This window comes from Panthera uncia, chromosome B1 (assembly GCF_023721935.1).
Source record: "Panthera uncia isolate 11264 chromosome B1, Puncia_PCG_1.0, whole genome shotgun sequence".
Taxonomy (NCBI): domain Eukaryota; kingdom Metazoa; phylum Chordata; class Mammalia; order Carnivora; family Felidae; genus Panthera; species Panthera uncia.
In genome coordinates this window covers 13,190,324-13,212,224 of record NC_064811.1, presented here as the reverse complement: position 1 = coordinate 13,212,224, position 21,901 = coordinate 13,190,324, and the positions used below count along the sequence as shown (strand labels likewise).

General features: G+C 47.1%; 1 protein-coding gene across 1 annotated transcript in view; it reads left to right on the top strand.

Moving 5' to 3' along the window:
* Window positions 1-21,901, top strand: part of FAM184B (family with sequence similarity 184 member B) — a 154,045-nt gene that overhangs the window by 75,517 nt on the left and 56,627 nt on the right. The window contains exons 2-5 of the mRNA XM_049630365.1: window positions 2,108-2,860; window positions 3,616-3,751; window positions 5,074-5,213; window positions 5,738-5,944. Coding sequence (XP_049486322.1) covers window positions 2,108-2,860; window positions 3,616-3,751; window positions 5,074-5,213; window positions 5,738-5,944 — 1,236 coding nt within the window. The remainder of the gene's footprint in view (window positions 1-2,107; window positions 2,861-3,615; window positions 3,752-5,073; window positions 5,214-5,737; window positions 5,945-21,901) is intronic.

Here is a 21,901-nt window from a genome sequence, read left to right as displayed (position 1 = left end):
GAAGCTTAACTGATTGGACCACCCAGGCACCCCTCAAGTTCTGCAGTCTTAAGGTAAACTGTTATTAAACGTATCACAGGTGTCAGCTCTAGTGGTGCCATTTGGCCTTCTTCAACAACTATTTCATAATTACATATACATACATACACACACAATTACCCCAAACTTTCTCTCATATCATGTTTCTGATTGATTTATTCTCATAATCATCTAAGCCCCTGTGTGTTTTACCGTTTTAAAGCAATGGAAACCTTTTGGATTATTTATAAACTCCATGTCTGGTAACCCCCCAGTGTGAAAGCAGTTCTTCTCTGGTTCAGGGGGGTCTCCACCTGCTTTGCCTCCACCTTGATCCTTTCAACGGCTTTCAGTCTCACAGAGGAACTTGGGGATATAAGGAATAGGATTTGAAAGCCATTAATGAAGTCTTAACTAAGTAGTGGGAAATTGATAATGAAATTCTAGTCCAATTCAATAGACAAGACTTATGAACAAGGGAAAAACAGCAACCTACAAAGGTCAAGGGTCTATAAGTGTGAAACTGTGTGACAGGGCTCCTGGGTGGCTCAGTTGGTCAAGCATCCAACTTCGGCTCAGGTCATGATCTCACGGTTCGTGAGTTCGAGCCCTGTGTCGGGCTCTGTGCTGACAGCTCGGAGCCTGGAGCCTGCTTCCCATTCTGTGTCTCCCTCTCTCTCTGCCCCATCTCCACTCATGCTCTGTCTCTCTCTGTCTTAAAAATAAATAAAACATTAAAAATTTTTTTTTAATTTGTTCAATACAGATTTCTTGATTTTCTTTCCCATGCCTGTCCTACCTGTAGCTTTTCCCTTTTAGTAAACATCTACCTGTTGCTCAGGCCAGTTCCTGGGCCCTACCATGCTCCCACCTTCCTTCCTTCTCTTCTCTGCAATAACAAAGTGCCCCTGTTTTGTTCCTGAAGTTATGGAGAAACAGTGTTTCACCATGGATACAGCGCAAGCTGTTGCCTCTACCAGATTGATGAGGCTCCCTTCTATTTCTAGGTTGTTGAGTGTTGTTGGTATTACGAAGGGGTGTTGTATTTTACCAAATGCTTGTCCTGTGTCTATTGAGACAATCATGTCCTTTTTGTCTTTTATTCTATTCATATGGTGCATTCCATTAACTGATTTTTAGATGTTAAATCAACTTTGCATTCCTGGGATAAATCCCATTTGGTCATGGTGTGTAATCCTTTTTATATACTGCTGAATTCTATTTTCTGATGTTTTGGTTTTTTTGGGGGGGGTTGTTTGTGCCCCAAAGTGTTTTCTGTTTTTAACAAATCTGAGCTTTAAATCTTTTGCTGGATTCCCATGGCACTCCAGAGCTCCCCTATGGATCTCTGCCACAGATATATGTGGCCTTTATGCATTAATCACTCCCTCACTTTACTTTGCTTCCACCACTTTCCTGTCTCACCTCCCTGCTTCCTTACTAGTCTCTCCTGGGGACAATTTTTTTAAATCTCTTTTTTAAAGTTTATTTATTAAAAACTTTTTTTAATGTTTATTTATTTTTGAGAGAGAGAGACACAGAGGATGAGCAGGGGAGGGGCAGAGAGAGGGAGACACAGAATCCAAAGCAGGCTCCAGGCTCTGGGCTGCCAACACAGAGCCTGATGCAGGGCTCAAACCCAAGAACCGTGAAATCGTGACCTGAGCCAAAGTTGGACACTTAACCAACTGAGCCACCCAGGCGTCCCTAAAGTTTATTTTTTGAGAGAGAGAGAGAGAGAGAGAGAGAGAGAGCAGGGGAGGGGCACAGAGAGAGGGAAAGATAGTATCCCAGGCGGGGATCCCCAACAGAGGGCTCAAACTCACCAACCTTGGACTGTGACCTGAGCCGAAACCAAGAGTCAGAGGCTCAACCAACTGAGCCGCCCAGGCACCCATCCCGGGAGGGGTTTCTACTAAATCGTTTCTACTAGTTTCTACTAAATCATTTCCACACAAATCCTCTTCTCAGGTGCCGCTGGTGGGGATCAGCTTAAGTCACTACCATGGGGGAGAAGCATCTCTGGCCACATCGTCCCTCACATATCCACACTCCTCTCACTAACTGGGCTCTGTGGATTTTCCTGCAGGTGATTTACGCCCTCAACACCCGCCAGGATGAAGCGGAGGCCAGCGTGGAGGCTCTGCGGGAAGCCCACCGGGAGGAGCTCCAGAAGGCCGTGGCGGAGACCGAGGCCAGGCTCCTGCGGGAACAGGGCCACGCAGAGGAGGAGGCCCTGCTCCAGCGCATTCGGGCCCTGGAGAACGCCTTGGAGCTGCAGAAGAGGCTGACCCAGGAGGCGCTGGCTCAGTCGGCCACGTGCAGGCTGGAGACCAAAGAGAGGGAGCTGAGGGTGGAGGCGGAGCACGCCGAGCGGGTCCTCACCCTCTCCAAGGAGATGCTGGAGCTCAAGGCCGACTACGAGAAGAGGCTCCGGCACCTGGCGAGCCACGAGACGCCCCAGTGGGGCCAGCTTTCCCAGGAGGGCCCGGAGCCCAAGGGAGAGCCAGGCCACGGCCACGAGATGCGGGACGTCCTCCTGGAGGTGGAGAGGCTGCGAGCGGAAAACCAGCAGCTGAGCAAGGACTACGCCCGGAAGGCTGAGGAGCTGCAGGCCACCTATGAGCGGGACACCGAGGCCATCCGGCAGGCCATGCAGCAGTCCGTGAGTGAGGCCCTGTGGCAGTGGCAGGAGAAGGAGACGGACCTCCGCAAGAACTTCCAGGTCCAGGAGTCGGCCCTGCAGGCTCAGGTCAGGAAGCTGGAAGGGGATCTGGAGCACAGGGGCCGCAAGATAAGTGACCTGAAGAAGTATGCCCAGAAGCTGAAGGAGAGGACTCAGGTAAAGCAGGGTCTCGGATGGCTTGCAAATGAGATCATATTCGTGGTCCTTAATTTTAACACTTACTGTGTGTTAAAACTGTTTTTAACATCTACTGAGCTTTAAACTCTTTGTGCAAAGCCCTTAACTTCTACCAAAGTGACTCCCCTTATTTCCCTTGAGTTCAAGTACATTCTGTCAGCAAATATTTACGGAGTGCCTACTATGTGCCAGGCCCAGGGCTATGGCCAGGAGACACATGGTGAGCTGGCTCCCTGACCTCAGAGAGCTTAGACACTTACAGTTTGCAGAAGAAAAGAAATTGGGAGGCTTAAAGACTAACCTCTCTGGTCAGCTGCATTCTATAGCCCTCTTCATTCCATAACAACTTGCCTGTCCTAAACTCCTTGGGACTTGGCTTTCCTGGACAGCCAGAACATTGGCAAGGCAGATCATTGACAAACCCAACACGCTCACAACACCCTGTCTCTAAAACTTGCAGCAGCTAATATTCCTAATAATCCCTGAGCACTTTTTCTGTCCCAGAGACTTTATCTCATTTAATCCTCACCACAAAAAGGTTAAATATGTGCCCAAAGTCACACAGCCAATCTGGATGAGTAGGGATTTGATGAACATTAGCCACCGAATCGCAGGGACGCAGAGCTTATGCTGTGCACTGACCCACCTTTCAGATGTGATGCTGGTTCTGTGTATATTGGATGTCTCCACAGAGAACTGTTCCCAGAGAAATGAGACCCTTTCTGTCTGTTTAGGACCTAGATGTGCAGCTCAAGGAGGCTCGGCAGGAGAACTCTGAGTTGAAAAGCACTGCAAAAAAACTCGGGGAGAAGCTGGCCATTGCCAAAGACAGACTGATGCTGCAGGAACGTCATGTAACACTGAAAACCGGTCGGATGTGCTACAACAGCTTTTTTAAACATTTATTTATTATGAGAGAGAGAGCACGTGCATGCGTGAGAGTGGGGGAGTGGGAGAGGGGCAGAGAGAGGGAGAGAGAATCCCAAGCAAGCTCTGTGCTGACAGCAGGGCTCAATCTCATGAACTGAGCTGAAGTCAAGAGTTGGATGCTTAACCAACTGAGTCACCCAGGTGCCCTGCAACAGTTTTGCAGCCTTGAGACTGTTGAGGGAGCAGAGCCAGGGGCGGGGCTGTTTGATCTGACCCCTGGTGGGCCAGCTCAATCCATGCAGGACAAAGGTGAGCTGCCATCTGGAGCCACCACAGTGCAAATAGCTAAAAGGCATGACGCAAAGGGACACCTTGCCCCCCCAAATGCTTCGTCACCAGGCCTACCACATGCCTGAACTCCTCAGCATTGGCTTTTCCCCCACGCTTGGGCAACACTTCATTCTTTTCCCATCATTTCACACAGCAACGTTACTGGGTCTTCCCAGTTGTTCTGTGAGTGGGTGTTGTCAGTATCTCCCATGGTCCAGACAAAGAGATGGGGCTGGAAGGGTAAGCGGCTCACTCAAGGCCACTGGTTAATGGGATAACTGGTGTGTGTCTCAGAATATCTGACTCCAGGAGGCCTTCCAGTAGAGTCCCTCATCAGAAAGTTCTTGAATACCTACAGTGTGATCAACTTGATACTAGGAGATATAAAGAAGGCACAAAACATAGGCTCTTCCCCCAGGGAGCTTATGGGACAGTGACTCTACAGCCCAGAGCATGCTTTGGTATCATGCGGTGGCCCAGGCTGCAGGGAAGTGAAGCGTCCTGAAAAGAGGTCACCATGGGCTGGAAGGGTGTGGAGGAGGAGGTTCGAACTGGAGCCACAAGTGTGTGGAGGCTTTAGTGCAATGTTTTCAAAAGTAGGGCTTGGATACCTCTGAGAATATGGGAAGAAAACGGTGAGCATTTCTAGTTATATTTGTTTTTTGTTTTATCTTTTACATTTAAATATTTTGAATGTATATCTATCCAGGAATATGTTCAATTTTTTTTTTTTTAACCTATGGAAAGCACAATCAAAAAGCTTTGACAATGACTTGTTTAAGAAGCTAGCATTTGGGATGCTGCTTGAGCAAAGACAACAATCACCACCTTGAATATGCTTGAGGGGCCAGAAGGCCACAGAGCAGGGGAGTCCATCCGAGAGTGGTGGGTAGAATAGTCAAACAGCAGAATGGGTACCCGACTGCAGAAGACCTTGGACACGAGGCCAAGGCCAAGGACATTTCAAATGATGTTGAAACTTATGCTTGCAGATGAAATGAAGACAGAGCTAGTTGCAGAGAATGAAGTCCTAGGGAAGGCGAATGACCTGGAAGGCCGCAGTCTCCATCCTCAGCAGGACCCGAACTTTCCCAAGGAGTGTCCATGTACCAAAGGAGGCCCAGAGACACAGGTAGTGTCTCACCCAGCCCTGGGAATGGAGAAGTCACAGGAGGCTTTGCTGGAATGAGCTTCAGGCAGAGGCCAATCTCCTAACTATGACAGAGCCACTTGGAAGAAGCAGGTCCCATGGTTTCAGGGGTCAATGCATGGGTGTGAAGTTCCAGCCAACTTCTTGCCTTTGAAATTAGGAGACTAAGAATATAGCAGAACTTCTATCGACGGCTCCTGGGAAACTTGCATGGGATTCCCACTGTCTGTTCCCAGTCAAAACAAAGCATTCTTTAGACACTGCTATAGTGGGCTGGAGTATCTCCTCCTGTGACCATAGGTACACTATTCCAAAGGGCCCTTTGCTGATTCAGGTGGATAAAGTGGTCTCTTACGAATATCAGATATATAGTCTCGTGAACTTTATGGCACCTTGTGCTACATGCTGTAAAATCAGTGTGTAAATGTTGTACCCAAGAGAAATGGTAATTCCCTGCTCCTCACCCCATGCTGGCAGGTTTACAAGGCCCTTTTTCTTTTTTATAGACCAAGAAAGAGGCAAGTATTGAGACGGAATATATGAAGAAGCAATATGAAGAAGACCTTCGTAAAATCAAACATCAGACAGAAGAGGAGAAGAAACATCTCAAAGACCAGCTAGTGAAGCGCCTGGAAGACTTGGTAAAGAAGCACGCCATAGAAATCAAATCGGTTCGCTCTTCGGTGGAGGCCGAGAGGAGGAAGCTGCAGAAGGTGAGACCCCCTTTCATAGACCCTGTTCCGATTCTTTTTCCTTTCCTCTACCTCCCTCCTTTTCTCTTGTATTTCTTCTTTCCTTCCTTGGACATTTACTGAGCTCCTGCTGTGTATACATCTAAGTTATTTCTCTGCCCAAGGCAGTTCAGAGTCTTTTAGAGGAGACGGGGACATTCCTTAGACTGTGAGCCGGTCAGGGCCTAGAATTGTTGACACGATGTAGAATTGTGTCCTCTGAACATTTAACTGAGGAAATTCAACTCTCCTCAGCAAAGACAGAGAGAAATAACATGAAGCAAGCACTGAGGCCCTAGCAGACTTGCCTGGATTCAAATCCCAGCTCTGCTAGGAGCTTTGTGAGCACAGTGAGTTATTGAACTTGGGCCCCTCAGAGGGAAAACTTGTGTGCCTTAGGTTCCTCATTTATAAAGCAGATGACGATAACAGCACCTCCTAGAGGAGCTGCGAGGATTAAATGAGGTAATCTGTGTGAAAAGAAACAAAGCATAGTGTGTGCCTGGGGCATAACAGGTAGATGAAGGTAATTAATCAGTGGCTTGCCAACGTGAGAGAAGATTCCCAGCCTCTGGGTACTTTTCCGACTTTCTACCAAAGGAGGCAGCTTTCTGCTGAGAAGAAATGCAAGGCTTCATCTCTTCCTGTTTACTGGGAAGAGCAACTCACGTCTGTGACATTTTAGGAAAAGAATGAAGTGTAAATCAATAATATCGTGAACTTACTCTCTTTATAATGCAAGAGCCTGCATTATCAGCTTTGAGTTTTTGCTGAAAGACAATCAGATAGCACTGACGGTTGCAGTGTTGTGTGGCGGTTACGAGTAGTAGGTACTCAATAAATGTGTGTGTTGGGTAAATAAATGAACTCATGAAAGATCCAAACTAGTCCTGGTCTAAGAAGTCCTAACACTTCCACCAGCTGTATGACCATGGCCAGGTCACTTAACCTCTCTGAGACATGATTTCTAAAATAAGGGCAAACACTTTGAAGGCTTGTTATGGATTCCTTATGGTATTAAATAAAAACTCTTAGTTCAGAGCACAGCATGTAGTAAAAGGTGGATAAACAGTGGCTATGCTGAGTTACCCTGAGCACCGGCTGACACAATGCATGTTAATATTGGTTAGCGCCTGCTATACTTTCTTTTTAATTTTTAATTTATTGTGTATGACCACCACACTTATAAGGCACTTCAGTCTCAGAAACACAGTGAATCTTCCCAACAAGATGACAAAATTGGTATTCATATTTTAGAGATGAGAAAATTAAGGCTCAAAGATGTTGCGTATCAACTCACACAGACAGTGAGTGCTGGAGCTAGTATTAGAACCTGATAGCTCGAGGGTCACCTGGCTCAGTCGGTTAAGTGACCGACTCATGATTTTGGCTCAGGTCATGATCTCACAGCCGTGAGATTGAGCCCCGCATCAGGCTTGCACCCAGCGTGGAGCCCCCGCTTGCTATTCTCTCCCTTCCTCTCTCCCTCTGCCCCTTCCCTGCTGGCTCACACTCTGTCACTCTCTCAAAAAATAAAACTTTAAAAAAATTTTTAAAAAATCTGATAGCCCAAGTCCAGAACCCCTGGTTCCCACCCCTGCGCTGAGCAGGAGGCAGCTGTTTGGAAAGCATTTTCCTCCCCATGAGCTGCTAGTGGTCACGCAAACCCGATCCTCAGACAAATAGCTGACTGCTCTTTCTATCCAGAGTCACAGTCAGTGGAAGGAACCATAGCTCCCGGAGCTACAGGTTGCCCTGGTAACCTGTCAGCGAAGCCTGACTGACTGCACAAATCCCATTTTGGCTTTAATCAGGGGGCATGAATCCATTTGGGAAATGAATCACATAGAAATAAATTGTGTTTCTCTTCTGGTTTGGGAGAGGGGCGTTATGCTTTTTACCCCACCCCCTTTTTTTTGAGGGGCATTTAGACCATTTGCATTGAATATAATTATCACTAAGTCTACTATCTTGCTGTTTTTGTATTTGTCATATCTGTTTTCTTTCTCTTTTTTACTTCTTTTTCTGTTTATTTTTGATTCATCGAATTTATTTTTTGTATTCCCTCTTTTATCTCCACTAATGGCTCATTAGCTATTTTTCCTTTTTTTCTTCAGGGGTTGGGGGCTGCTCTAGTGGTTGCTCTAGGATTTACAACATACGTCTTTAATTTATCCCTGTCTAGTGCCAAATGTTATTTTATTTCACATATATAACTTCGCTGTACAAACCTCACAACAATGTATTTCCATTTATCCCTTCCTGATCTTTGTGTAATTGTTGTCATACATTCTAATTTAGACATGTTACAAACGAGACAGTATATTGCTTTTATATTTCCTTAAAAGTCAATTATTTTTTTGAAGTTTATTTATTTAGTTTGAGAGAGAGAGAGAAAGAGCACATGAACCAGGGAGGGGCAGAAAGAGAAGAAAAGACAGAGAATCTCAAGTAGGCTCCTTGCTTTCAGCACAGAGCTGGACAGGGGCTGGAACTCATGAACTGTGAGATCGTAACCTGAGCCAAAATGAAGAGTGGATGCTCAACAGACTGAGCCACTCAGGGGCCCCAAAAGTCCATTATTTTTTAGAGGAAAGTTTTCAATAAGAAAAAAATATTCCTTGCATATTTTATTTTTAAATTATAATATTATACTTATTCTTTCCCATTTCCCATTTCTACAGTCTTTGTTGCTTTGACCTGAAGCATTTCTTGTGGTGTAGGTCCACTCATGGCAAATTCTGTTTTTGTATGTCTGAAAATGTCTTTTTTTGCCTTTATTTTTGCTGGATACAGAATGCTAAGTTTACGGGTTTTTTTTTTTCTTTCAGAACTTTAAAAATGTCATTTGACATTTTTTGGTTTGCATTTTCTTCAAATGCAAGAAACCTTGGCAGTCCCCCTTCTCATATTCCCCCTATTCATAATATGTCTTTTTGTTCTCTGACTGCTTTTAAGAGTTTCTCTTTGTCACTGGTTTCCACACCTTGATTATGGTATGCCACGTATGATATTTTATATGTATGTTTTTCTGCTTGGGATTCATGGAATGTCCTGGACCTGTGGGTTTATAGTTTTTTCCAGTTTGGAAATTTTAATGCCATTATCTCTTCTGCTTCACCCTCCTTCCAATATTGTCCCACAAGTCACTGAAGCTTTGTTCATGTATTTATTTATTTATTTTCTGTTCATTTATTTTTGGTCTCCTTGGCTCTCTGTGCTTCAGTTTGGATAGCTTTCATAGCTGTATCTTTTAAGTACACTCATTTTGTTTTTGTATATTATGCAATTTTTTTAAAGCCTATTTGGTATATTTTTTCATTTACAATATCATGTTTTTCAGCTCTTGAAGTTCCATTTGGTCTTCCATTATGGTTTCCCTTTCTCCTCATTATGCTTATGTCTTCCTTTAAATTCTTCGGCATGAGTGTAATTGCTCTTTTAGCATTCTCATCTGTTATTTTGGGTTTTTTTTTCTCTATGATTGATTTTTCTCCTGGTTACAAGTCCCATTTTCGTGCTTCTGTGGATATTTAGTAATGTCTTATTGGGATGCTGGACATTAAGAGTGTTAACTTATTGAAAGACTGCATTTTGTTATCACCCTTTTAGGAGTGCATTTTGTTTTGGCAAGTGGTTAAATTACTTGTGACTCAGCTTCATCTTTTCCAGACTTATTCTTTTTATTGTGTTAAAAGGTACCACTTTTGAGATTTATTTTTTTTTATTTTTATTTTTTTTAACGTTTATTTATTTTTGAGACAGAAACAGAGCATGAACGGGGGAGGAGCAGAGAGAGAGGGAGACACAGAATCGGAAGCAGGCTCCAGGCTCTGGGCCACCAGCCCAGAGCCTGACGCGGGGCTCGAACTCACGGACCGTGAGATGGTGACCTGAGCTGAAGTCGGACGCTTAACGGACTGAGCCACCCAGGCGCCCCTGAGATTTATTTTTAAACTTGGTTAGGATGAGTGTAGAGTAGCATTTGGGCTGGTGCCACTTTAGCTTTACTACTGAAGTGTGACCTTCATGGGGTCTAATACCTCATGTATTGATTAATACTGGGGTTATTGTGATTGCTGACATTTTTGGCTTTGTACTGCTTGACTGTTGTTGCCGCACCATGAACTTTATAGATAGATTCCAAAAACAGTAATGTTTCTTTTCCAAGCAAGTTTACATATTTTCCTTTAAAAACATGGAGGCCAGGTGATGACAGCAGGTGGGCCACGGCGAGAGCCATCTATTGATTGGCCAGTTGAGCTGCCTGGTGATTGGCTGCATGAGCAAGACCAAGCTGAGAGCCCCCTGGTGATTGGCTGGGGCACAGTGGTGCCCTCAGGAGGTGTTGGGATGAACCCTGATTGTTGGAAAGGCCCAGCACTGACCCAAGGCTGCACTGGAGAGAGGGCTCCTGGGTCACAGCTCCTCCTATTCAGGTAAGCTTCAGGGTTCTCCACCCCCCACTGATCCCATCCCAGCCTCTCACCCACGCTCTGCACTCCACCTTCATGTTTGCTTCTACCCTTCTGCCCCTCTGGGGTTGCGTGAGTCCTTATACCAGCAGTGGGCCCCACCTGGATCCAGGCGCCACTGCAGGGCTGGCCAGAACACCCAGTTACTCTGGCCCATTTGGCAGAAGGGTAGGGGGTTGTGAGAATCAGAGTACAACAGACCCTTACCCAGCCAGGCAGAGCCTCTCCAGTGCTCTGGGGTCATAACCTGGCTCAGCATGAGGAAGCTGGAGGCATGTCCTAAGGGTACCCTGGACATTCTACTGACATGGAGTCTTCTGTCAAGGGTCAGCACAAACTAGTCCTCTAGATACATGACCAAGTGCGAGCACACCAGACCACAGTGCAGGATAAGAGACTCTCCCAGAAAGATGGCTTGTGAGGACTTCTCTAACCCAACTCAGCATGGAGCCAACAAGCCTCCAGGACTCTAGGCTGACCAGGAACCCTCTAGTTGGGAGCTCTCTGAATCAAGCTCTCTGAATCAAGGGCAATCCAGTCTTCCAGCTAGGCCAACCAGAAGCCCTGCCACCAGGAGCCAACTGACCTTCATCAGCACAAGGCAATAAAGTTTCCCAGACCCCCGGCCAATGTGGAATTGTCTGAACCAACTTAGCATGGGGCAATGGAGTACCCCAGACACTGGGCCCACCAGGAACCCTCCGACCCAGTTTAGCACAGAGCAAACTAATCTCCTGGATACCTGGCTGATGGCAAGCCCTTTGACCTGGATCAGTACAAGGCAAGCAATTCCCCTGGACACCCAGCCAACAAGGAATTCTCCCAATCAACTCAGCATAAGGCTAACGAGTCCCTAGGACAGTGTGCCCACTGGGCACCCACATACCGCAAGCCCTCTGACCCAGCTCAGCATGGTACAGATGATTTGCCTGGACGCTGGGCCATCCGGGAGCCTTCCATCTGGGAGCTCTCAACCCAGAAGAGCACAGGGCAATTGAGTCTGCCAGACACCAGGCTATCCAGGAGCCCTGGGACCTAGCTTATCACAGGGTGAACTAACCCTCCGGACATCTGGCTGACCAATACTTTCTGACCCAGATCAGCCCAAGGTGAACCAGTCAGCCAGATCCCTGGCCAATGGGTTCTCCTAACCAACTTAGCACGGAGCTAATCATTCCCAGGGACAGTGGGCCTACTGTGCGTCCTTGTACCCAAAGCCCTCTGACTCAGCTCAGCATGTGTCAAAAAGTTGCTGGGCCAACTGGGAGTTCTCCAACCAGCAGAGCACAGGGCAATTGAGTCTACCAGACACCAGGCCAACCAGGAGCCATCCGAACCAACTAATTGAAGGGTGAACTAATCCCCTAGACATTCAGCCAACCACTAGCTTTCTGACTCAGATCAGCACAAGGCAAAGGCGTCCCCCAGTCCATTGGCCAATGGGTAATTCTCTGAACCAGTGTAGCACAAGGCAGTAGAGTCTCCTAGACACCAGGCTGACCTGGAACCCACTGACCCAGTTCAGCACAGGGTAAACAAATACTCTGGACACTTGGCTGATGGCAAGCCCTTTAATCCAGGTCAGCACAAGGCAAGCAAGGCCCCCGGATTCCCAGCCAATGGAATTCTCTGAACCAACTCAGCATATGGCTAACCGGTCCCCAAGATAGTGGGGTCACTGAAGACCCACATACCACAAACCTTCTGACCAAGCTCAGCATGGGGCAAACAAGTTGCCTGAATACTGGGCCAACCGGGAGCCCTCCTACTCAACAGAACACAGAACAATCAGGTCTTCCAGCTAGCCCAGCCAGGAGCCCTTCGACCAAGAGCCAACTGACCCTCATCAGCACAGTGTGAACGAATCCCCCAGACACTTAACCAACTACAAGCTTTCTGACCCACATTAGCACAAGGCAATCATGTCCCTACTGCCCCCTGGCTTGTGGGGATTTCTCTGAACCACCTTAGCACAGGGCAAAGGAGTCCCTGGGACAGTAGGCTGACTAGGTGCTCTTGGACCAGGAGTACTCTGACCCCACTTGGAATGGGGCAAATGAATTCCCCAGACATCTGACCAAGTGGGAGCCCTCCATCTCACTCAGCTCAGCACAGTGCAAACACGTTTCCCAAACACACTGACGACCAGAAGCTCTCCTACCAATTAGAGGAGGGCAAATGAGTCCCTGGAACACTGGGACAACCATGAGCACACTGACCTAGTTCGGCACAGAACAAGTGAGTCTCACAGACAGTCCTGTTTGGGAGGCTTCTGACTCCCTGGCTCAGTTCAGGGCAGTGAGCCCCTGTATACCCACATGACTGGGAGACTTTTGACTTGGCTCAACACAGGGAAAATGAGGCCCATGGATACCTGGCCGACCAGGAATTCTCCAAACCCGCTCAGCACAGGACAAATGAGTCCCCTGGACCACTGGCTGAATGCAAACCCTCCAAAGTGGGAGCCCTCTGACCCAGCTCACCACAGGACAAAGGAGTTGCCTGGGCACCTCACCAACTGGGAGCCCTGCCACCCCAGCTCAGCAAAGGGTGAATGAGTCTTCCACACACTCGACAAACCAGGAATTCCAGCCAACTCAGCATAGGGCCAAAGATTCCCCTGCATGTCTGGCTGACTGAGAGCTTAGTGCAGGGAAAATGAGTCCCCAGAACATCTGTCTTTTAGTGGAGGAGCCAGGATAGAGGCTGTCTGCGAAGGTAGAGGTTCCTCTCTCTGCTGGAAGCTTGAGCTTCAGCTCAAGGCTCGAGGCTGAGGCCTGACGAGTGCTTGAAACCACTCAGACTGCAGTCCCCACAGTCAGACCTCTGGCCCGGGACCAACTTCAGCCTGGTATCCTGATGGCACTTCATTTGAGGAGCCTTCATCTTCTGGGGAGTTGTCTTCAGAGGGAGCAAAAGATACCATGCCTTAAACGAGATAGACTGAAAGCTGGAAGAGTTTTCCATGGAAATGAAGTGTATGGATAAATCTTTGACAGCATTTGACAGAAAGTTTGAATTTATGAAAGAAGCTTTCAATATAAGGAGGGAGAGGAATAAATCCTTCAGAAAGTGTCTGAGCTAAAAGATTTACTCTTAATGTGTGAAGAAGAAAACCAAACATTGAGAAATCTGCTTTGTCACTGGGTGTCACAAGAAGGACACAATTTAAAGAACACCTTGCCAGAGAGGCAGGTCTCCCTGGACAGGGGCATGAGATGCAGAGGGGGCTGAGAGCAAGTTCCAGAGGGAACCCAGGCCCTGAGCATGGAGAGGTCATCAGCTGAGCTTCTCCAGGCTAAGGAGAGGTGCTCCAGCCTCACAAGAACAGGGCGACCAGTGGGGTCAGAGGCAGGCTGATGTCCATGAGCCGGAGAGCTTCATCAGCAACATGCATGGCTTCCTGGGAGCATTTGCCTTGCAGGCAACATTTTCAAAGGGGTGATGTCCCTGCACACGCCCACCCTGAAGGGCATGGAAAAGGAGCTGGGGTGGATTGGGGGTCACCTCCCAGAATGGGAGATGACATGAGTTTCAGGATTTATATGAACTTCAAATAAATAATTTTAAATAATTATCTATGTTTTTAATGTTTATTTTATTTTCGAGAGAGAGAGAGAGAGAGAGTGTGAGTAGGGGAGGGGGAGAGAGAGGAAGACAAAGAATCTGAAGCAGGCTCCAGGCTCTGAGCTGTTAGCACAGAGCCTGATGCGGGGCTGGGACTCAGGAACCATGAGATCATGACCTGAGCCAAAGTCAGATGCTTAACCAACTGAGCCACCCAGGCGCCCCTCTGATGTCTTTTATAATGGTGCTAATTCCATCATAAAGGTCCTACCTTCATGACCTAATCTCCACCTAATTACCTGCCCAAGTACTACCTCCACAAATTCACAGAGGTTTAGGACTGCAACATGTGAATATGGGAGAGGACACAATTTAGTCTGGAACATGTGTCTTCGTGTGAATTTCTTTGGGTTTATCCTGTTTGGGTTTTTCTCAGTTTCTTGAATCTTTAGGTTTATATCTTTTGGCACATTTGGGAGATTATCATCCATTTTTTCTTGAAATACTTTTTCATTCCCACTTTTTTCTTTTCTCATTCTTGGATTCCAATTTGGCAAATGTTAGAGTTTTTGCTGCATTTTCACAGGTTCTGTTCTTTTTTTCCTTTTTTTTTTCAGTCATTTTATCTCTCTTGTTCAGATAAAGTAATTTCTGTTATTCTGTCTTCAAATTTATGACTCTCTTCTAGATTCCTCTCCTTTTTGCTATTGAGCCTATTTATGGTATTTTCAAAATTTCAGTTATTGTATTTTTTCAGTTCTAAATTTTCAAGATAGTTCTTCTTTGTATCTTTTGTTTCTTTGCTGAGACCTATTATTGTTCTTTTGTTTCAAGCATGTTTGTGATTGCCAGTTGAAGCATTTTTTATGATGGCTACTTTACAATACATCAGGTAATCCCAACACCTATGTCATTTTGGTGTTGGGCATCTTTGGATTGTCTGACTTGTACAAGATGACATTTTCCTGGTCCTTGGTATGATGAGTATTCTTAATCATATCCTGGATATTTTGGGTGTTGTTATGAGACCCTGGATCTTCTTAAATCTGGTGCGTCAGCAGATAGTGGGTCTACAGGAGTGTGGCTAGCAAGTGCAGTCCCAGACATGTGCCCAAACCAGAGGGAGCACGTTGAGGCCCAGACAGAGCTACAGCCGCTCAGTCTGGCCAGACACAACTGGGAAATAGAGGACAAACTGCGTGGAAAGTCACACCATCGTGGCATTCTTCCCTGCAGGCAACAATGAGGACACATGACAACTAAAAACATGCTGTTTGCTGAATTTACCCCTAAGGATGGATCAGAGCCCTGTAGTGATCAAAACTCTGGTTGGAAATGGGGAGTCCTCAGGAGATGCCTGTTTCTGTGTGTCAAGTGCATTTGGCCAATTTGGTGTATGCTGGTCGAAATCAGTAGGGACGGGCTTACTGGGATGGTTGGTATTGATGTTGGACTTGCTCAAAACTTAAATCAAAAGGCCCTGTTTTGCGGTGCCTGGGTGGCTTAGTTGGTTGAACATTCGACTCTTGGTTTCAGCTCAGGTCATGATCTTCCTATTCGTGAGATCCAGCCCCAGCTGGCAGTGTCGCGCCTGCCTGGGTTTCTCTCTCACTCTCTCTCTACCCTGCCATGCTCATGTTCTTTCTCTCTCTCTCTCTCCAAACAAATAAATAAGCATTAAAGGGAAAAAGGCCCTGTCTTACTAGTGTCCTCATCCTAGGCTTCATCCCACCCAACACCACTCCCCACCCTCTAGAGGGAACCTGACCGGGTTTCCAGCCCAGGATGGATTGGCTGGCTCTGCCGGTGGGCTGGTGTGCTCCACTGATGTGAGACACACGTTCCCCTCCCCACCTACTCCCCCCAGTTTCCGGCTTGAGGATGACCTCTGCCCTCATTCCCATTATCAGAGTACAGCTACAGAGGAAGAATAGTGTGGCGGTCAGCCCACCTGGAAACCCCAAAGGTCAGTGTCTCCTTCCTCCACATCAGCTTGGGGCAGCCTTGAGGTCCTCCCATACTCCCCTGGACACTCTCGCAGAGAAGTGAACTCCAGGACCAAGGGTCTCATGGCGGGTTTTCCCTCCAGGCAACCACCCAAGGCCATTCTGAGGCATGGCCCCAGCTGGGACCCCCAAAAGCCTGCCTCCCGACAGGTTCCCTCTTGCTCAGGTTGGCCAAGGCTAGCCTCTCCACTTGAACTGAAGAACCCAGGTGGCATAGGATCAGACAGTTCAACCCAAATCCATCTACAACCAGAACACCTGCCTACATGCCCCATCATGTCTGGCCCCACAGACAGAGGAGTACATTCATTCAGGGCTAATGAAAACGTATCTTTGGGAAATTCTTTTACAGAAAATAACCCTGAAGTTTTCCTGCAAGGAAGTGGGGTTTTTTTTGATTGTAGGTGATGGCCCGAGCCACACTCTCAAAGTCAGGCATTTCGATTCCACAAGAGAAAACTGAAGATGAGCTCACCCTGTTCACGTCACACTCCTCAGCCGGACCGCAGCCGGAGTGCTGACTGCAGGGTGGCAGGCTGAGGGGGTGGCTTGGAGGCAGCTGCAGCGTTACTGAGGGAACAGAGTTCTGCGGGTGTCACAGGACAGTCAGCCCGAAGGGAGCATGGCAGCACAGCACCTGCAGAAGCCTTCGTAGACGTCTGCTTTCCACTGTGAAAATGAAGGAAACACCTTGGGACAAAGGTGCACAAATCCACAGAGATAGTCCCCCTGACTCCCCGTTAGCAGGTGGCCCCATTCTCCCACTTGCTCATGCCCCAAACCAAAGTGTCCTCCCTCCTCCCTCCTCCCAGCGCATCTGTCACCCCAGCTGAGCTCCTGTGCACCTGGCTGCTGTCTGTTGTCCTTTTCCCAGGAGACTGAGCAATGACTACGTATATTCACTGCATCCTGCCTGGCCATGTTTGGACTTCTAGCTTCCAGGGCACATGCTTCTCACTCTGCCTGACCCTGGGGAGCTCCCCCCGCCACCAGGCCTGTGTGTCACCCCCTCCTTTGCTGGCCACCTCCCCTGAAGCGATCTTCCCCATCTCCATGCTTCTGGGCCTCCTGGGGACCCCCCCTGAGAATCCCCACATAGAGGACCTCCCCCCACAAACTAGCCCAGTGCCCAGCTTGGTCCCTCCATCCCCTGAGCTCACATACCAGCCCCAGTTGGCTTTTAGAGCCACTGTGATTGCTTTGCTTGATTGTAGTCCATCTCCTAGAATGTGAACTTGGTGGGCCCGGGGACTGAACCCCTCAATCTAGTCGGTGCCCAGTAGGTATTTTGCACTAACAAATGCATTGTTCTTTAGGACAGGTTATATTTAAATAAACAGTCGGACTCAATATAGTGCTATGTGGTAGAGAGTAATATTTGAACAAATGTTCATTTAGCACCTATGCCTTAAAGCACTGTGCCAATGAACAGGACAGGGTACGCCCCTGGACGCAGTGAGGGCCTGCTCTGTAGTTGGGTGAACTTAAATTGAATGCAAATAGAGACACCCAGCTCCTGGCCAGATGGAGCCTCAAGACAGAGGGACGATGGGGTTGGGTGGGATGAAGCCACAGCTCCAAGGGGTCCGCAGTCACACATGGTAGGCACCTTCCAGGCTCTGGGGACTTCACACAGACATGGAGGAGGTACCTGCTTGCCTGCCTTCCAGCCCAGCTCCTCAGGGCAGCAGGGCTGGCACAGCGAGGTGGCCGGCTTTTGCCCTTGTGTCCCTCTTACTGACTCTGTGTGCCGCCCCCCAGCTTTTACATTTCTGGCCCCTGCAGCCTCTATTAGTAATTTTTAATTGGATGCTGGACATTCAGAATGTTAACTTGTTGGGTCGCCTGGGTGGCTCAGTCGGTTAAGGGTCGTACTTTGACTCAGGTCATGATCTCAAGGCTTGTGAGTTCAAGCCCCACATTGGGCTCAGTGCTGACAGCACAGAACCTGGAGTCTGCTTCGAATTCTGTCTCTTGTCTCTGTCTCTCTCTGCCCCTCCCCCACTCATGCATTCCCTCTCTCTCTCTCTCTCTCTCTCAAATATGAATAAATAAATAAAAAAGAATGTTAACTTGTTGGAAGTATGGATTTTTTAAAGCATCCTTTTATGAGTGCTAAATGTTTTGGCAAGCCGAGAAGTTAAATTACTTGTGAATCGGCCACATCTTTTCCAGACATTTTTTTTTCATTGTGGTCAAATGCATATAACAGAAAATTTACCATTTTTCCTGACTTATTTTTAAGCTTTGTTGGGATGAGTTTAGAGTAGGGTTTACGCTAGTGCTGCTCCAGCCCTACTACTGAAGGGTGACCCTTTATAGAGCCATATGCCCCACATATTGATTAATATTGGTGTCATGGTGATCGCTAATGGTGGCTCAGAGTGACTTAGGTCACTTAGGTGGCTTAGGTGGCTTAGGTTTTGTACTGACTCTTTCATGGGCTTTACTATAAGTGCATTCCAAATCATAATTTTTCTTCCTGAAAAACAGTTAATACGTTTTCCTTTAAAACCCCAGTTGAAAGGTCTGTTTGGTAATTTTCTGTGGTTGCTCATTTATTGTTCCCATTACAGTGGCTCCTTCCTGTGTCTTTTTTTAAAAATTACCTGTAATTGTGGACAATCTAGACAAGGAAGCAGAAGATGGGTGTGAGTCCTGCTTCTACCTTATGGGATTTCTTCCATGTGAAATGGATGTACTAAAGCTTTTTCCCTGCGTACCATGAGAGTTCAGTGAGAACAGAGTTTCTGGAAGTGCTCTGTGAATTCTGTAAATTAATGGCTCATGGAACCCTGTTCCAGGTATGGATAGGAAGCTGCAATTTTTAGATTTGAAAGCACTAGTCTCCTTTTTCTCATGTTCATATCCTGGTAGTTGTTTTTCCTCTTTGCCTAGCTGGGAGGATGTTAAAATTTCCTGCTGAAATCCTCAGGTTCACTTTGGCCTGAGCTGGCTATGGGGATGCTTTCTTTCCAATCTGTGTTCTGGAGGCAACCCAGAACCATTCATCTTCTGACAGTAAGTCTCATTATTCAGCACCTAAAATGAAGCTTACTGAAATATCTCCAAAAATTATTAATGAAATCAGCTATTTCCATCTGTGGGGACATTTTTTTCCACTTTAGGTCCATTTGTCAAGGCGACAACTGAAGCTGTGATTGATTACATGGACCCTGGGAAGGTGGGCTGCATAAAATTAGAAATAGCCATTGCTTTCTGCTAAGAATCTGTCTCACAGGAGTCTACACTGTCGTTGTAGTGAACATGCTTTGGCAAAGTCAGTGAGTATCTGCACCAGGAAGCATGTTAAACAAAACTTTTCAACAAAAGCTTCACTGACTGAGAAGTTAATCAATGAAGTAAAAAAAAAAAAAAAGAAAAAAGAAAACAAAAACTTTGCTGGGGGGATGGCTTTGTTTCTGATGGTTCTTGGGACAAAAGGATAATTTATATATATATATTTTTTGCAAGTGATCTCTCCGAACAACAAGCCATGCAAGAGGGATCATAGATTCACTGAAGAGACTGTACGCATGCTAAGTGTCCACCTCATGTGACCTTATAATCTAATCACTTCCCTCTTTTCTTCTAAGTGACTGACCCCAGGGCCACTGGCCTGACCTGGACTTGGCCCCACAGGAAGTGCAAAGTGTGTCCTCCAGGTGATCAATAGCAGCATCTTTTTAGATGCCCGAGTCAGAAACCCAGGAGTCAGACATGACTTGTCTTTCATGCATTACATTCAGCCAGTCATCAAGCCCATGTCGTCCACTCCTTTGATGGCCCTGAAATATCTCCATTTCCTTCCATCCTCGGTGGTAGCACAATGATCCAGTCACCCACCATTTCCTGCCAGACCATGCGATGATCTCCTTACTGGTCTCCCTGTGTCCCCTCTCCCACTTCCTTGAACCCAGTCTCCATTCCAGGGGGGATCTTCTGAAAACTCAGCCTTGGTTTCAAACTCTCCAAAGGCCCTCTATCGTCTTCACAGTGTAGTTCAAATTCCTTAATGTGGCTTTTTAAGACCCTACATCACTGGACTCCTGTTTGACTCTCTTGCTTCATCTCACACCTCTCCCCGGTTTAATTCTGCCTTCCAGCCTTTTAGGTCCTTCCTCATTCATGACAAATCCTTTCCCTTCTTGGCCTTAATGCATAGCTCTTCCTTGATGGGGAACACTCCCCCACCAACTCCCAAATTCATCTGTCTCATTTTGCCTCGTTTTTGCTGATCCTATTGGTCTTGGTTTAAATATTGATCTTTCTAGAAGCTGTCACTTGCCTGGCCTAGTGTTTGGTACGTGGTCCCCTCTGTACCTACCTTAGCTTGGCTGTTACTACACTTCATTGTAATCACCTATTTGCTACTTGTTTTCCCCACTGGGATACCCTGTTCACTACTACCTCCAGTGGTGTGTTAGAGTCAACTTGTACTGACTCCTAAGAGACAATTGTTACATCTTTTCCCAATTCTGTGTTCAGTGACATCATGGCAGTAGCTTGAAATTGGCCACAGTAGGAGTTCTTATGCCACAGAAATTAACAAATGCTACAAATCAAATTGATTGGTTGGAAGCCAGCTAAACATTTACGAGTACATAGTCACTATATCTCTAGCCTCTTCAATACTTGGCCTGTAATAGACATTCAGTTAATTTTGGTTGGTTGAATGAATGAATGATAGGTTTCCATTTAACCCCAGGTCATCCCCCATCACATAAGCCTTTGCCTCTCCACATTCTCATATGTCAGCTCAAGTGCTGACACTCCTTGGAAACAGAACAAGGCTCCAGTTTCTGAAGACTGGACTTCCAGCTTCTTCACCCTGCTTTGGGGAGCATCTGGGGCCTGCCCACAGGACCTCCCTCAGCTTTGCTGTAGCAGAAGTAGGATGGCCTTTAAGTCAGGCGTTTGCCTGTGCTGCATGCCACATTTCCCTTAGGATGGCGGGGAAGAAGTGCAGCCAAGCAGCCAGCCTTCCCTGAGTTCAAACTTTGACTTCTCCACTTACTGGCTGCACAACCTTGGGCAAATCACTTAACCTCTTAGAGCTTCATTTCTTCATTATATAATGACCATTAACACTGGTACCCAGTTGATAGGGTTTTCATAAGGATCAAAGTGATTATTTGTGTAAAGGAGCAGCAGATGGCATGCACTGGGTAAATGTCAGCTGGTATCACTATGGCCATCTCTCAATGAGAGCATAAAGGTCTGTAATCAATTGACAGCATAGAAGAACTACACTCCAGGTAGCTCTCAGATACTATAACCTCAACTTCACGGGATATTCTTGAATGTCCCAGGGCTCAGTTCTTGAATCTCTCCTACTTTTCCTTTTTATTCTCTCTCTAGCATTTTCATTCAAATACATGGTGTAATACGTTCTGTATGCTGACTCCCAAATGCATACCTGCAATCCAGAACTCTCCCCTGATTTCCAGACCCATGTGTCCACCTGCACACAGGACATCTCACAGAGGTCTCAAACTCAGCAGGTCCCCGAGCTCCTCCTGCTGACCGTAAACCTGCTTCCTTGTCTGTGTTCATGGTGGCACCATCCTCCTCCACCCCGCTCAGGTTAGAAACCCTGATGTTGTCCGTGACTCCTCCCTTTACAGCAGGTCCTTGCAGCGAACACTGAGAAAACATCCGTGGTTCTATGCCCGTCACCAGCCACGCTGCTGCCTCAGTCCTGCCCCCTTCTGCTCCTGCCTTGGTTACTGTAGCAGCCTCCACGCTGGCCTGCCTGCTGCCCCGCCTGCCCCGTCCCCCCTTCAGTCTGCCCTCAAGACAGAAACCAAGTGACCGTGTTAACGCCGAATCATCTCACTCTACTTTCCAGCTGTTGGCTGGCCTTCATCTTACTCGTCTGTCTCTACCAC